The 17,250-nt window shown below is 43.0% G+C and overlaps 2 protein-coding genes across 2 annotated transcripts in view; one reads left to right on the top strand and one right to left on the bottom strand.

Moving 5' to 3' along the window:
* Positions 1-6,690, top strand: part of LOC144513862 (uncharacterized) — an 8,724-nt gene extending 2,034 nt beyond the window's left edge. Inside the window, exon 4 of the mRNA XM_078245058.1 lies at positions 1,033-6,690. Within this exon, the coding sequence (XP_078101184.1) occupies positions 4,258-6,126 (1,869 nt within the window). The 5' untranslated portion in view covers positions 1,033-4,257 and the 3' untranslated portion in view covers positions 6,127-6,690. The remainder of the gene's footprint in view (positions 1-1,032) is intronic.
* A 2,021-nt stretch (positions 6,691-8,711) lies between these two features.
* Positions 8,712-17,250, bottom strand: part of cdc27 (cell division cycle 27) — a 30,359-nt gene continuing 21,820 nt past the window's right edge. Inside the window, exons 15-20 of the mRNA XM_078245056.1 lie at positions 13,952-14,079; positions 13,276-13,393; positions 13,058-13,186; positions 9,866-9,940; positions 9,488-9,617; positions 8,712-9,027 (exon numbers count right to left, since the gene is read on the bottom strand). Coding sequence (XP_078101182.1) covers positions 8,936-9,027; positions 9,488-9,617; positions 9,866-9,940; positions 13,058-13,186; positions 13,276-13,393; positions 13,952-14,079 — 672 coding nt within the window. The 3' untranslated portion in view covers positions 8,712-8,935. The remainder of the gene's footprint in view (positions 9,028-9,487; positions 9,618-9,865; positions 9,941-13,057; positions 13,187-13,275; positions 13,394-13,951; positions 14,080-17,250) is intronic.

The raw sequence follows: 17,250 nt of genomic DNA, 5'->3' as shown, positions 1-17,250 counted from the left end.
CATCAGTGACGTAATCTATGACATCATCTATGACAGTAATGTTCCCAGGTAGACACACATTTGCAGCAGCTAGAATGGCAGCAGACTCCAGCAGCCATGACGGAGTCTGATGAGCTGCTGGGTCAGTAAAACAACTGCTGAATGCATCAAGATATATATCTGCAGATTTGTAGAGACCGTGGGATTTCCCAAACTGAATAAATCCCGCCCGCACATATAAACCCAAAACTGCTCTGCTAGCTCCATCGTGTTGTAAGTAAGACATCTGCTGAAAAAGTAATTGTATTCATTAGCATGATTGCCTACTGTTTATTTCAAAAACATCCAAAACACCAAAGTACGAAAACATAGCGGACCAGATGCAAGCTTTTATTTTGAAAAGTCAAAGCTTGGGAACAGCACCAGCCGGGAGGCATGAGGCAGGAGGTCTCCAGGCTGCAGCCATACCCGACTCAAATATCCTTTCGGTCCCAGTGATTATTTGTGAAATTGTGCAAACGACAGCCTAACCCTAACCCTTGAGAAGGAAGGAGTGGTAGCATGCAAGCCCCCAAATTGACACTTGTCTGAGAAATGGAGTTTTGGATAATGTTCAGCTTCGGCACCTTTACCTATGCTAAGCTGAACATTATCTGAGGAAGCAACCAGTTCATGTGTTGAATGTGTTATTACCCATTGTGCTTTGTTGGTCTCAATGTTTTATTGTTTTATTTCATGTGAATACTAGTTTACTAGAGGAGTAACTTAATATCCCCCCCCACACACACCACTCCTAGTCATCCTGGACATAACATCTGCCCATTGCACATGCTATATATTATTTGTAAATTCTGCACTAAACCATTCAGCCTCTTTTTCTTTATGCAACAGTTACGTTGTATATATTTGTTTCTGTATTTATTGTTTATGTTTAATATGTTTCTTTTTTTGTTCATGTATTTACCATTCACCAAGGAAAATTCCACATCAGTGTAATTGTGGCAATAAAGCCTTTTCTGATTCTGACATCTGTGTGCTGTAATGTGTCTCCAGGACAGCAGGGGGCAGCAGCCGGACAGACAGGAGGACATGGAGCTGGACTATTATAACCTGAGTGTTCCTGCAGCTAAAGGAGGGCCGACGGAAGAGGAAGCAGCTCAGGGAGCAGAGTAGCACCTCGACTCAAACTTAATGTCTCACATTGCCAGACATTACTCCACAGCGCAGAGGAACAGCTAACGTTAAATGCTTGCTATGTTGACAGTCATTAAAGCCTGTGCTCACACAGAGCTCTGTACCCAACTGACAGGCACCCTATCTCGGTTTAAAATGACTCACCGTTTGTTGGCTACAACTGCTGAACAGGCTACACAGTTGTTTTGCCAAAGTTAAATTGCATGTTTCCATTATGAGGAAGTCAAACTTGCAGTTTCTGTGAAGGTAGTTGTTAACAGCAGTGGCCCGCTTGCCTGGTCCTACGGTAACGTTAGCAGTTATCACATTTAATTTACTTTCTTTGTATGTGAGTGCTTTGCATTAGAACACTTCAAGGCTTTGGTTAGGACTTACTATCTATTACCAGAATCTGATACAATTATCAATACAATATCTACAAATCAATACAGTGCAGAGACTTACTTTCTTTTTTGTTTAGCAGCAGAGAAATGCGCTGTTTCAACAAGGTCTTCCATGTGATCGTAGACCTTTCAGAAGTTTTTTTAATGTGGCCGGGAACTGCAGTGCCTGTGTACAATAAATCCATAATCATGAATCCATAAATCACGTTTGGTAATGTTCGATATGTCCGCTTCGCTTCATACTAGGGTAGTTGTGATTGTTTAGCATGAAAGCTAACATCAGGGCCTTTCCAACGAGATCTTCTGTGCGATCGTAACCATTCCACAAGCTTTTTTATCCGGCCTGAAAGTACAGTGTCTTTTCGGAGACTTTGCACAACAATTAAGGAACAAAAAAATCCACGGTTGACTGTTAGCATCGGCCATCCTGACTCCCAGAATGTTGTCAGGTGAGTGTGTTAACCAATCAGAGGCTGTCTCCCTGACTATAGTCTTGAAATTATTATGAGACAAAATCCAAACTCCCTTTCACCGTATTGACGTTTTCACAGCTGCCAACCAAATATCAGATATATATATATATATATATATATATAATATAAATTAATCAATGTGCATCTGGATTAAAGACTTCCTATCGGACCGCTCCAAGAGGGGGAGGGCAGGCCTCAGGGTCCTAAATGTTACAGCTGGTTTCTGTATGTTCAGCAGTAATGGGAAACGTCCCAGTTCTGCTCAACAAGATGTTGGAGCCAAAATTATGATTTCAATATTAACTTTTATTTCGATAAATTGTGGATAAATGCATTAATAGTTACAGTAAACTAGACTCATTGTAAACTGACAATTTGTGTTGATTGAGCTTGATGCGTGGCATATCGTCACAGCCTTTTGACAATCAGCTGATTCAGGAAGTAATTGCATCAGCTGGTGTATAAGAGCGGAGCTGTCAGTCAGTTTAGGGCCTTTGGTTCGTAGCCAGATGGTTTTTTGACTGCTGTTTCAAGTACCGCTCAGAACAGTTACGTGATTGTGAGTTGAAGTTGTTTTTTTTACATCTTTTATCTTTGCTCTGCTGTCAATGCTGGTACACCATCTGATAAGGACAGTTCATTATTTTGTGGAAAAGACGAAAACGTATCAAATGGATGTTTGAGTGATAAAGAAAAATAAATATGAAAACAAAAGGAAAACAGTGGAGTGATTCTGAGTCTTGTTTAGGTGCGTTGACCAAGGCCCATTCCAAAGGACAAGAGGGATCAAAAACGTCAGTAAGTTGCTCCCATAGACGTTATTTGGTGTTTTCCTTTAAACATTTAAGAGTTATTTGACAGAATTTAGTGTGGAGGGCCTCTATTAGCGGGCCCAAAATGTCCCTTCCATATAGCTCTATTCGTACAACTACATTATGAAATGTTAAGGTTAAACAGTTTGGTTTGTAATGCATAAGTTGCCCTGTGTGCATTTTCTTTGAGTGGATGTATTGCCTTATTGAAATTTCCTGATGCAGATAAGAAAGGACGAAGTAAGATACTAAGATAGGATTCCTAAAGTTAGTTAGGATTTACCAAAATGGTAACACTTCTATCTTAGACTGAAATGTAGGATACTACAGAATAAGTTCCCAGGGTTGCTGTTGACACAGATCTTTCTGTAGTTATTAGGTCTGGTTGATTTCCATTTTTGATGTATTGTGGTGATCAGCCCCTGGACCCAGGCATCAGGAAAGCAGCTATGGAATATTATTCCTATCTTTATTCAAGAGCGCATTCTTTCCATTTGAGATCATTTCTCATTGAATTCGCGTTCATATTTTGTAAAAGTTTCCCCTTTTACAAAAGCTTGGATTTGCGCTGCTCAAACTTTCTGCTTGGACTCAGATGTCCTGCTCTCAGCTTTGGCCCTTCTCACACTCTGCTGCTAACCGGGTTTATTTACCCCCGCCATTCAATGCTTTACGATAAGTACATATGTCAAAATATATGACAAAATCTGAAAGTGAAACCACTAGATCTAAGATGGCGGCGCAGACGGTCGACTCGGTGGGTCTGTGCACGTTGTTTTGTTTTGTTTTGTGTTTTAACTTTGTTTTTTGCGATGGTACCCGGATCTCTTTCTCCAGAGAAGAGCTCTTGAACATCAGGGGAACAACGCCAGAGGATTTATTTCCTACTTTTCTTCTCCCTACACTGGAAATTTTGGACATTCTAGTCAAAGGTGCGCTCACCTTTGCTCACGCAGCGAAACGTCGGAGGAGAGGGAAACGGGCCGGTGCGTCTCCGCCAGCGAGGATTACGCACACCATTACCGGGTATATTTCTCTCTAACGTGAGTTCACTGCCCAACAAACTGGAGGAATTACAACTGCTGTTGGGGGGAAACCGGGACTTTTCTTCATCTACTGTTTTGTGCGTCACGGAGGCTGTGGATTAATACCGGACTCTGTGCTGCAGCTGGCTTCCAGCTTTTCAGAGCGGACAGAGACACGGACCTCTCCGGCAAAACTAAAGGTGGAGAAATCTGTTTCTACATCAACAGCGGCTGGTGCAACGATTTGACAGTGTCCCAGTAGCACTGTTCTCCTGACCTGGAATATTTCATCATTAACTGTAAGCCTTTTTATTCACCCCGTGAGTTCCACTCATTCATTCTGGTCGGTGTTTACATCCCGCCACAGGCCAACGTGCAGGACGCACAGCGCATGGTCGCCGACCAGATACTGTGTGTGGAGCGGACCCACCCGGACTCCCTAGTTATTGTCCTTGGAGACTTTAACAAAGGAAACCACACTCATGTACTACCTAAATACAGACAGCATATTAAATGCCCGACCAGAGAAGAGAACATTCTGGATCACTGTTACACCACAGTCAGGGATGCTTATCACGCCGTCCCCCGTGCTGCACTTGGACTATCTGACCACGTCATGGTTCACCTGATCCCCGCCTACAGGCAGAAACTTAAGCTCTGCAAACCTGTAGTGAGGACATCAAGGAAGTGGACCAGTGTAGCTGTGGAGGATCTCCAGTCGTGTTTGGACTCTACTGACTGGGATGTGTTCAGGACTGCTACCAACAGTCTGGATGAGTACACAGAGGCTGTGACGTCATACATCAGCTTCTGTGAGGACTGCTGTGTTCCATCATGCACCAGGGTGAGTTTCAACAATGACAAACCCTGGTTCACAGCCAAACTCAGAAGGCTAAGGTTGGATAAGGCAGAGGCGTTCAGGAGTGGGGACAAAGACAGACTTAAAGAAGCAAAGTACAAGTTTAGCAAGGCGGTGAAAAAGGCTAAACAACGGTACTCTGAGAAACTCCAACACCAGTTCTCAGCGAACAACTCTGCTTCTGTCTGGAGAGGGCTCAAACAGATCACCAGCTTCAAGCCCAAAGTCTCCCACTCCACCAACGACCGACGCCTAGCCAACGACCTGAACAACTTCTACTGTCGCTTTGATGGACAATGGGTTGGTCCTGACACCATCCCCCTCAACACCTCCCAACAAAGGGTCTTCCCTGACACCATCCCCCGCGACACCTCCCAACAGCTCCAGCTACAGTGCATCACCTCCACCTCCCCCACCTTAAAGGTCCCCCCCTCCACACCCACCTCAGTGACGACTCTCTCCATCAATGAAGAAGACGTCAACAGACTGTTCAGGAGACAGAACCCCAGGAAAGCTGCTGGACCGGATGCTGTCTCCCCATCCAGCTTGAAGCACTGCGCTGACCAGCTGTCTCCAGTGTTCACAGACATTTTTAACACCTCACTGGAGACATGTCACGTGCCAGCCTGTTTCAAGACCTCAACAATCATCCCTGTTCCCAAGAAGCCAAGGACCACAGGACTTAATGACTTCAGACCCGTCGCCCTGACCTCTGTGGTTATGAAGTCCTTTGAGCGCCTTGTGCTTTCTCACCTCAAAGACATCACCGACCCCCTCCTGGACCCCCTGCAGTTTGCCTACAGAGCCAATAGGTGTGTAGACGATGCAGTCAACCTGGCCCTCCACTACATCCTCCAGCACCTGGACTCCGCAGGAACCTACGCCAGGATCCTGTTTGTGGACTTCAGCTCTGCCTTTAACACCATCATCCCGGCTCTGCTTCAGGAGAAACTCTCCCAGCTTTGTGTGCCTGACTCCACCTGCAGGTGGATCACTGACTTCCTGTCTGACAGGAAGCAGCATGTAAAGCTGGGGAAAGACTTCTCCGACTCACAGACCATCAGCACCGGATCCCCTCAGGGCTATGTTCTTTCTCCTCTGCTCTTCTCCCTGTACACCAACAGCTGCACCTCCAGTCACCAGTCTGTCAAGCTTCTGAAGTTTGTGGACGACACCTCCCTCATCGGACTCATCTCTGATGTAGACGAGTCCGCCTACAGGTCAGAGGCTGACCACCTGGTGAAGTGGTGCAAGCAAAACAACCTAGAGCTCAGTGCTCTAAAGACAGTGGAGATGGTTGTGGACTTCAGAAGGAACTCAGCCCCACCTGCCCAGCTGCCACTGCCAAGGACAAGGGCAGACTGTTCTCACATCCTCCATCACCATCTGGTACGCTGCTAGCACTGCCAAGGACAAGGGCAGACTGCAGTGTGTCATTCGGTCAGCTGAGAAGGTGATTGGCTGCAATCTGCCGCCGCTCCAGGACCTTTACGCCACCAGGACTCTGAAGCGTGCTGGAAAGATTGTGGCTGTCCCCTCCCACCCCGGCAACAAACTCTTTGAGCCACTCCCCTCTGGCAGGAGGCTGAGGTCCATCAGGACCAAAACCTCACGTCACATGAACAGTTTTTTCCCCTCCACCACTAGACTTATCAACAAGGCCTGGAAACCACCCTGACTCTCTCCACACACCCCCTCTGACTCTACATGCCACTGTACTTAATCTGCTCTTTTTATCTTAATTCTTACTCTCTTATTTTTAATACATTCTGTGTGCATATATTTATACTTATATTGTTTTTTCTGTTTAACCTGTTTGTTTAACTTATTTTAGAGAATGTAAAACACCAAAACAAATTCCTTGTATGTGTAAAAAACATACTTGGCAATAAAGCTTTTCTGATTCTGAGAAATGCTCTCAAATTGAAAGAACGCAGTCTATAATGAAGATAGTTATACAACTCCATAAGCAGCCAGATGTCAGCCCCATACGAACAGTTTAAAAATTGAAGTTTTTAACTGAGGGGTAAGGTTTTTCAGAATTTCATTGTCGATGCAATATGTGCCACAAACTTGTTTTGGATTGAGAGATTTCAATAAGTTTGAAACTCTTAACACAAGGGTAATGATCAGTTTGGTTTCTGTCCAGGTCTTCATGTGGGATACTTGTGTAGAGGTCACTAAAGTAGTTCTCCAGATGTCTGATGTCTTGTATTGCTCGAGAATGCAACTTCTGAAGAAATTGTGGTGTGAATGCCGTATGCTAAAAGGCCGACACTACACTGGATTATTGAATTGAATGAAAGATGTGGAATATATATATATATATATATTTCTTTTTTTAAAGCTGACAATCAAAACAATGGCTTCTATTAGGTTGAAGAAGCAGCTGAAGGAATATGAATGAGATGGAAAAATTAAAAAAGCTGTGCTGAATATTTTTAAAAAGGCTGGATGGGATTTAAAAGTTGTATTAGGGTGTATAGTTCTCTCTAAAATAACTCAGTCTTCTCAATACTTGGGTTTACATGTAGGGACCCTCATTATGCTACCGTTGAAGTGTGGTGCTATTTTGAGCCTTTTTAGTGGTATAAATAGTGATTTACCCTCTGCCCCGAAAGCTAGCGTTAACAGCTAACCACAGCTAAGCGGTAGCTTGTTTAAAGCTAGAGACACATTGGATTAGCATGAAAACATATCCCAGAGAAAGGTCGACTCGGTACACGTTATTAACCCCTAGGTTCATTTTGCGCCGGAATTGTCCTTTAAAGGGGTTAAAGTGCACATATAGGAAAGAGTTGTTGTGGATTTGTAGTTTCTAAACTGTCCTAGAACTGATCCTGGTCTCCTGTCTCTCTACTCACCTGTCTGTCCCTCTCCTCCTGTCTGTCCTCATCCTGTCTGTCTCTCTCCTCACCCATCTGTCTCTCTCGTGCCCAGTCTGTCTGTCTCCTCACCTGTCTGTCTCTCTCCTGCGTTGGGGTGCAATAGGGAGCAGGTGATTTTAACCATAGACTATTAATATTAATGGACAGAGCATGTGTGACGTCACCCATTGGTTTGTGGAGAGGAGTGAGGAAGGAGAGAGGGAAGAGAGAGAGAGGAGTGAGGGAGGAGAGAGGGGAGAGAGAGAGGAGTGAGGGAGGAGTGAGGGAGGAGAGAGGGAAGACAGAGAAAGGAGAGAGGGAGGAGAGAGGGAGACGAGAGGGAGGAGTGACGGAGGAGAGAGAGGGGAGTGAGGAAGGAAAGAGGGGTGAGGGAGGAGAGAGAGAGGAGTGATGGAGAGAGAGATGAGTGAGGGAGGAGAGAGGAGGGAGGGAGGAGAGAGAGACGAGTGAGGGAGGAGTGAGGAAGGAAAGAGGAGTGAGGGAGGAGAGAGTGAGGAGAGAGAGAGAGGAGTGAGGAGAGAGAGACGATTGAGGGAGAAGTGAGGGAGGAGACAGGAGTGAGGGAGGAGAGAGTGAGGAGCTAACAGAGTTGGCAACACTGCTTACACTCGGTTACGTTACACACTTTCACTGGCAATCACATCATAGCCACGCCCTATAACACATAATTCACTAAATGAACATCATTCTGTGTTGCAGAAGACTTCAAACTAGTGACTGAGACCATCAACTCATTATGAAAATGTTTACTGAAGTAATAAATCAAGTGAGAAGTGGGTCACTTTCTCATAGACTTCTACAGAAACCCACCTCCTTTAGCTACCGCCCCCTGCTGGAATTCAGAGAGAAGGCAGGTTTAAGGCACTTCCGCATTTGCAGCACTTCGCCGCACCAGATGCGTCGTCCATTAATATTAACAGTCTATGGTTTTAACATTGTTAAAAATACATTCCTGTACAGACAGACAGAGTTTAAATGTCCGTGGACGCTGTTTTCTTCTTCTGTTTTTATGTCAATTCACAGGTTCACTTGTCTGGGCCAATCAGTGCAGAGCTCCGATTGGCTGTGGGAAGCAGAAAGTAAGCAGACAACTGTGGGCGGGGTTTACACATTTTTATTGATTTATTTCCATAACGATGATAAAAAGAACATAAAAAACAGCTGTGATGTCGTACGAGGAGGAGGGGGCGGGGCTTCAGGTCAGCAGCAGTCTGTTTCAGCCAATCAGAGGACAGGGACAAAGGCCGGGGCGAAACTGGAGATCTGTCAGAATGTTGCCTAGCAACAGTACTCCTCCAGCCAATCAGGACAGGGGGGCGGGGCTAAAGGATGTCGTCACTCTCCGCTGTGTGAAGCTGAGTGTCGTCAGCGTCCGTCATCACGCTGCTGTCCTGACTGTCATCTACCTCCGCAGCTAGACAGGTAGAGAGACAGACGTGTATAACATTTACAGTAATCATATTCAATCTTGGTGTATCATGAGGGCTTGATGTTAACTTTGTTTGCTGTAGGAAACATCTTGTTTGAATAAAGTTGACTGTGTGCTACAGTTAACTTGAAGAACTAGAGTAACAAGCCTTTAAATATGAATGAGCAGTGTAAACGCCTAACGTTACATCAACGCTACATGTGCCTAACACTGCAGTCATTGAATATTCATCCGAGTATGAAAACATGCAGCCATTAAAAGAGCTTCTTCTTCTTGAAGTGGTGCAGGGGTGGAGAAGATCAGTTTAAAATGGTTTCTAGTGAGGCTCAGGTGGAGTCAGCAGCCGAGGGGACTCTAATTAAACATGTAAAAAGACATGGGAACTTGAGATGTGCTGCCTTCGCTTCCTGTGTTGGGACCCGTCTGTCTGATGTGCCTGTCTCACCTTCGTCCTCCGGCAGGTATCTCTTGTCGATGGCTTCTTTGATCTGGTTGTTGGCTCCTTTAGGATCCAGATCCATTGCCCAGCTGAAGTTCATCAGAGCCAGGTGGGTCTGCCCCAGCTTCTTATACACCTGAGAGACAGACAGGTTCATCAGAGAGAGAGAGACACACAGGTGGGTCTTCATCTCATTCTTTCCACTGTAAATTTGCTTCTATTCTTGTCTTTGCATGTTTGCTCTGCTGAATTAGTGCGAAACGCTGCATAACTATAGTCAGTTGTAGTTAACGCTCTGCTGTAACGGCTTCATGTATTTCTATAAACCGATCACAGCCGGGGAGGAGTCACATGAACACATGATGGGTCAGAGGTCAGACTTACCTTTCCTATGAGGAAGTAAACCAGAGACTCTTTGGGAACAATCTGTTTCAACTCCTCCAACTCCTGAAGAGCCGCCTGCAGAGAGAGACATAATGTGAAAACCAGTTATGTGAAATCTAATTTTTGGATTGAATTTCAACACCTTTTGGGGCTGAGATCAAGCCCCCAGGAACAGCTACCATGAGTTCCCCTAACCCTTAGAATACGGTTCTGTTTTACATCTGCCAGACTGGTGAAAAAACATGGAAACTCACTAACTCTTTGTCCAGTGATTCTACATTTGGGAAGAGACACCAGAACTTATGTAGCAAGATTTATTAAAATCTGATAAAGGAGGGCGAAGTGCTAAATCCATTGAAATGATGAAACAAGTGAGTGGTTGGTCTCGCTCCTTTAAACAGCATCATCAGCACAGATCAGGACCGATTACCTTGTTAGGGTATGTATAGATCAGGACTTATTAACTTGTTGTTAGGGTATGTATAGATCAGGACTTATTACCTTGTTGTTAGGGTATGTATAGATCAGGACTTATTACCTTGTTGTTAGGGTATGTATAGATCAGAATAGATCAGGACTGATTACCTTGTTATTAGGGTATGTATAGATCAGAAAAGATCAGGACTTATTACCTTGTTGTTAGAGTATGTATAGATCAGTATAGATCAGGACTTATGACCTTGTTGTTAGGGTATGTATAGATCAGAATAGATCAGGACTGATTACCTTGTTATTAGGGTATGTATAGATCAGGACTTATTACCTTGTTGTTAGGGTATGTATAGATCAGAATAGATCAGGACTGATTACCTTGTTATTAGGGTATGTATAGATCAGGACTTATTACCATGTTGTTAGGGTATGTATAGATCAGGACTTATTACGTTGTTGTTAGGGTATGTATAGATCAGGACTGCTTACCTTGTTAATAGGGTATGTATAGATCAGGACTTATTACCTTGTTGTTAGGGTATGTATAGATCAGGACTGCTTACCTTGTTAATAGGGTATGTATAGATAAGGACTTATTACCTTGTTGTTAGGGTATGTATAGATCAGAAAAGATCAGGACTTATTACGTTGTTGTTAGGGTATGTATAGATCAGGACTTATTACCTTGTTGTTAGAGTATGTATAGATCAGGACTGATTACCTTGTTGTTAGGGTATGTGTAGATCAGAAAAGATCAGGACTTATTACCTTGTTGTTAGGGTATGTATAGATCAGGACTGCTTACCTTGTTAATAGGGTATGTATAGATCAGGACTTATTACCTTGTTGTTAGGGTATGTATAGATCAGAAAAGATCAGGACTTATTACGTTGTTGTTAGGGTATGTATAGATCAGGACTGCTTACCTTGTTAATAGGGTATGTACAGATCAGGACTTATGACCTTGTTGTTAGGGTATGTATAGATCAGGACTTATTACCTTGTTAGAGTATGTATAGATCAGGACTTATGACCTTGTTGTTAGGGCATGTATAGATCATGACTCTATTACCTTGTTGTTAGGGTATGTATAGATCAGAATAGATCAGGACTTATTACCTTGTTGTTAGAGTATGTATAGATCAGGACTTATTACCTTGTTGTTAGGGTATGTATAGATCAGAAAAGATCAGGACTTATTACCTTGTTGTTAGGGTATGTATAGATCAGAAAAGATCAGGACTTATTACGTTGTTGTTAGGGTATGTATAGATCAGAATAGATCAGGACTTATTACCTTGTTGTTAGGGTATGTATAGATCAGTATAGATCAGGACTGATGACCTTGTTGTTAGGGTATGTATAGATCAGTATAGATCAGGACTGATTACCTTGTTGTTAGGGTATGTATAGATCAGGACTTATTACCTTGTTGTTAGGGTATGTATAGATCAGGACTTATGACCTTGTTGTTAGGGTATGTATAGATCAGGACTGATTACCTTGTTGTTAGGGTATGTATAGATCAGAATAGATCAGGACTTATTACGTTGTTGTTAGGGTATGTATAGATCAGGACTGATTACCTTGTTTTTAGGGTATGTATAGATCAGAAAAGATCAGGACTTATTACCTTGTTGTTAGGGTATGTATAGATCAGGACTTATTACGTTGTTGTTAGGGTATGTATAGATCAGAATAGATCAGGACTTATGACCTTGTTGTTAGGGTATGTATAGATCAGAATAGATCAGGACTTATTACCTTGTTGTTAGGGTATGTATAGATCAGAATAGATCAGGACTTATTACCTTGTTGTTAGGGTATGTATAGATCAGGACTGATTACCTTGTTGTTAGGGTATGTATAGATCAGGACTTATTACCTTGTTGTTAGGGTATGTATAGATCAGAAAAGATCAGGACTTATTACCTTGTTGTTAGGGTATGTATAGATCAGGACTGATTACCTTGTTGTTAGGGTATGTATAGATCAGAATAGATCAGGACTTATTACCTTGTTGTTAGGGTATGTATAGATCAGAATAGATCAGGACTTATTACCTTGTTAGGGTATGTATAGATCAGGACTGATTACCTTGTTGTTAGGGTATGTATAGATCAGGACTGATTACCTTGTTGTTAGGGTATGTATAGATCAGAATAGATCAGGACTTATTACCTTGTTATTAGGGTATGTATAGATCAGGACTGATTACCTTGTTGTTAGGGTATGTATAGATCAGAAAAGATCAGGACTTATTACCTTGTTGTTAGGGTATGTATAGATCAGGACTGCTTACCTGGTTAATAGGGTATGTATAGATCAGGACTGATTACCTTGTTGTTAGGGTATGTATAGATCAGAATAGATCAGGACTGATTACCTTGTTTTTAGGGTATGTATAGATCAGAACTGATTACCTTGTTTTTAGGGTATGTATAGATCAGGACTTATTACCTTGTTTTTAGGGTATGTATAGATCAGGACTTATTACCTTGTTTTTAGGGTATGTATAGATCAGTATAGATCAGGACTGATTACCTTGTTATTAGGGTATGTATAGATCAGGACTTATTACCTTGTTGTTAGGGTATATATAGATCAGAATAGATCAGGACTTATTACCTTGTTAGGGTATATATAGATCAGAATAGATCAGGACTTATTACCTTGTTATTAGGGTATGTATAGATCAGGACTGATTACCTTGTTTTTAGGGTATGTATAGATCAGAATAGAATAGATAGTATAGATTACCTTGTACTTGTCGTTAGCGAACAGTATGGAGGCTCGGTGGAACTTGCAGAGCGGGTTTTTGGGGTCGATGCCGATCGCTCTGTTCAGAGTCTCTAAAGCTGCATCAGACTTCTTCAGCGCATGCTGCACCTACACACACACCAATGAATCAGTGTTGAACATGCTACGTGCTAAATGAGCAGCTGCTGTGGATGGAGGATGCTAACATGCTAACGTACCACTCCGATGTGACAGAGCAGCACAGAGCTCTGAGGGTTGATGCTCAACGCTTTCTTAAAGTGGATCTCTGCCAAGTTGAACTTCTCCTGTTTGTAGTAAATCATCCCAAGGCCATACCTGAACACACACACACACACACACACACACACACACACACACACACACACACACACACACACACACGTTAGACTGTGACAGAGATGTGGCCCCTCTCAGCGTCGGCACATTGTTTAAATGTGAACTTTAAAATGTGATCTATTAACTGCTCCAGAGGTGACATAAAGAGGAAAGGAGTTCAGGGCACTAAATTAACTGTGTGTAAGAGAAGATAACCCTTTGTTTAGATCACGATGATGAGAGAGTGACCTACGTACAGTTCATTCATTACAAATGTTGACTGAATATATTTGTAGTCTGTTAATGACAAGAGCTGCAAAGATGGATTAGTTGTCAAATTTAATCGTTGACAACTAATCCAACTATTTTGATAATAGATTAATCAGTTTGAGTAAGTTTATTAAAAATGTTGTGTGATGTCAGCTTGTTAAATGGGATGATTTCTCTATTTACTCTATTACAAATCTATATTTAATTATAGATTCATAGATATATCAATATGTGGGTGTGTATTCCCGGCGGGTGCTACCCCCACCCTGGTTACCACGGTGATCGTACCATGCGTTGTAGTGTCGGTTGTTGACTCTGATGGCGTTACGGAAACAGGCGAGAGCTCGGTCCAACTCCTCCGTTAGAACAAACTCATGACCCAACAGAGTGTACGCATAGGCAAAGCCTGGGTCCACCTGAGAGACAGACAGGCAGGTAGACAGACAGGTGAGAGCCAGGTAGACAGACAGACAAGTCAGAGACAGACAGGTGAGAGAAAGAGACAGACAGACAGACAGAGAGAGAGAGACAGGTGAGGGAGAGTCAGGTAGACAGACAGACAGGTGAGAGAAGGACAGGGGAGAGAGAAGACAGACAGGCAGGGGGACAGACAGGTCAGAGAGACAGACAGGTGATAGTCAGGTAGAGAGACAGACAGGTGAGAGTCAGACGGGTTTGAGAGAGAGACAGACAGGTTTGAGAGAGAGAGAGAGAGAGAGAGAGAGAGAGAGAGAGAGAGACAGACACACACACACACACAGGTGAGGGACAGAATTAGGTAGACAGACAGGTAAGAGTCAGGGTGTTTCCACACCGATAGTTTGGTTCAGTGTGAAGTGACTGCATTGTTTCATGTTGTTGTGTAAGTGTTCACACTTCACTTTCTCCTTGAAACCATAGGACGATGTCGAGTAACGTCACTCACAAAACAATGTCTGGAAAATAATTGAAATGAAATGAGCTGGTTTGACTATGGAAACTTCCAGAACACAGGACCGTGTTCCGTTTTTGTTGCTCCTGCCCCAGACACATCTGGGGCCTGTTGCACAAAAGTAGAATGAAGAAATCCAGGATAACCGAAAAAGCGCAGCTTGACTTAGTGTGGTCCGCTCATTGCGGCTTAATTGGTTGCACGTTTGCCGAGCCAGGATGAGAAGGTGAAGCTGTGTCAGCCAGGTGTAGATAGCTGGGATAAGTGCACGTTCACGGCTTTCTTAAATAGACCACGTTATCGATCACAGATTTACTGATGCAGAAATGGAGAAGACGCGTGCGGCATATCTTTAACCCGCTGAGCAGCAGCTGTTAATGGAACATTACAAGGAGGTGAAACATATAACATGCAAAAAGGGAAATAGGGCTGTTGTTATCAGACAGAGAAAAAAAGCCCAACAGACAATAGCGGACCGACTGAATGTGTAAGGATCTACTTACTAGTCACTCCACATTTTTACAAAGTTTTAATTGCTTTTAATATGCTTGTTTTATGTGTTGGTTGTATTGCTGTATCTGTTTTTATGTGCTAAATGTGCTGGTTTTACTGTAAAGTGTCTTTGAGGAGCCTGTAAAGCACTATATAAATAAAATGTTTTATTATTTACCCTACTTTGCCTTAAAAGTGAGCAGAGGGAATTAATGTTCCCCGGGAAATTTACCCTAAGGACTAGGCTTAATGTCAAACCCTTATACATAATGAGAGAATATCTTTTACAACCATATCCACAAATCTCTATAAGCTATGTCTAATTCTAAATATCTTTCTACAATTAATGTTCATACAGAACAAACATGACTGGACAAAAACTAGAAGAAGAAGTTCAAAACACACTGTAAGCATATCTATAAAACAATATAGCCTATTATTCATGTTTTTTTCTCACTCCCAAGCTCCAAGATGCGTGACGGCACCAAAATAAAAAGATTAAGAAGCTTTGTGGCATTCCAACACATTCCCACTCCCATCTCGTACAATACGGATGTTTGGTCAGGTGCCATTGTCGTCGTTATTGACGCTAAAAGTCTCCTTTAGAGTCCGCTGCACGGTGTGGGAGGATCCCCCTGCCTCCCCCAGCCTCTCCACGTTGCAAATTTCATGATGTCTCCGGTGCCAGTGCAACCATTTCTTACCATCCAAACAACTGCAATAGTAGGATTTACATCAAACTTGTGACAGCAATAGTGACAAGTAATGCATGTTAATAAAAAAAAAGCAGAACACATTCAGAAGACAACAGAATAACTGTTAAACACGTTTATTTCGGATCGGAGCGGCAGCTAATTTAACACATGAGACTCCAGGATTAATCTTAGCCTGGCTGTTAGCCTGCTCTGGAGCAGGCTAGCTGCAAAGAATAAATCTCCATGGTTACTTGGCTGGGTTTAATTCAACCTGCTTTTGTGCAACCAAATCAAAGCTAAATTCATCCAGGATAACTTGAATATCCCAGCTTAATCCCTTATCCTGGTTTTGTGCAACAGGCCCCTGACCAATAAGCAGCAAAAACTTTGAAAAAGTAACAACAAATGTAAAAAAAAAAAGAAGCATAAAATAAGTTGAAAATCGACAAATGGCGACAAAAATGTTAAGAAAAGAAGTGATGCATTTCAGTTCACTTGGATTTTTCTCCTTGTGAAACAAAACCAAACAAAGGGGAAAACTCTACAAGTTAAATCTCATTGAATGATTCAGATCAGAGCAAAACAACAACAACAACAGGTACGGAAATGCCCAAGCAGACCAGAGTTTAGTGGTTGGGTCTACACCAAAGTTTAGTGGTTGGGTCTACACCAAAGTTTAGTGGTTGGGGCTACACCAAAGTTTAGTGGTTGGGGCTACACCAAAGTTTAGTGGTTGGGGCTACACCAAAGTTTAGTGGTTGGGGCTACACCAAAGTTTAGTGGTTGGGGCTACACCAAAGTTTAGTGGTTGGGTCTACACCAGAGTTTAGTGGTTGGGTCTACACCAGAGTTTAGTGGTTGGGTCTACATCAGAGTTTAGTGGTTGGGCCTATTGGGTCTACACCAAAGTTTAGTGGTTGGGCCTATTGGGTCTACACCAAAGTTTAGTGGTTGGGTCTACACCAGAGTTTAGTGGTTGGGCCTATTGGGTCTACACCAAAGTTTAGTGGTTGGGTCTACATCAGAGTTTAGTGGTTGGGTCTACACCAGAGTTTAGTGGTTGGGCCTATTGGGTCTACACCAAAGTTTAGTGGTTGGGTCTACACCAGAGTTTAGTGGTTGGGCCTATTGGGTCTACACCAAAGTTTAGTGGTTGGGTCTACACCAGAGTTTAGTGGTTGGGTCTACACCAGAGTTTAGTGGTTGGGTCTACACCAGAGTTTAGTGGTTGGGTCTACACCAAGGTTTAGTGGTTGGGTCTACATCAGAGTTTAGTGGTTGGGTCTACATCAGAGTTTAGTGGTTGGGCCTATTGGGTCTACACCAGAGTTTAGTGGTTGGGTCTACACCAGAGTTTAGTGGTTGGGTCTACACCAGAGTTTAGTGGTTGGGCCTATTGGGTCTACACCAGAGTTTAGTGGTTGGGTCTACACCAGAGTTTAGTGGTTGGGTCTACACCAGAGTTTAGT

This window comes from Sander vitreus, unplaced genomic scaffold, assembly GCF_031162955.1.
Source record: "Sander vitreus isolate 19-12246 unplaced genomic scaffold, sanVit1 ctg358_0, whole genome shotgun sequence".
Lineage (NCBI taxonomy): Eukaryota > Metazoa > Chordata > Actinopteri > Perciformes > Percidae > Sander > Sander vitreus.
The sequence above is the reverse complement of the archived record's forward strand: the minus strand, read 5'-3'. Positions and strand labels throughout refer to the sequence as shown.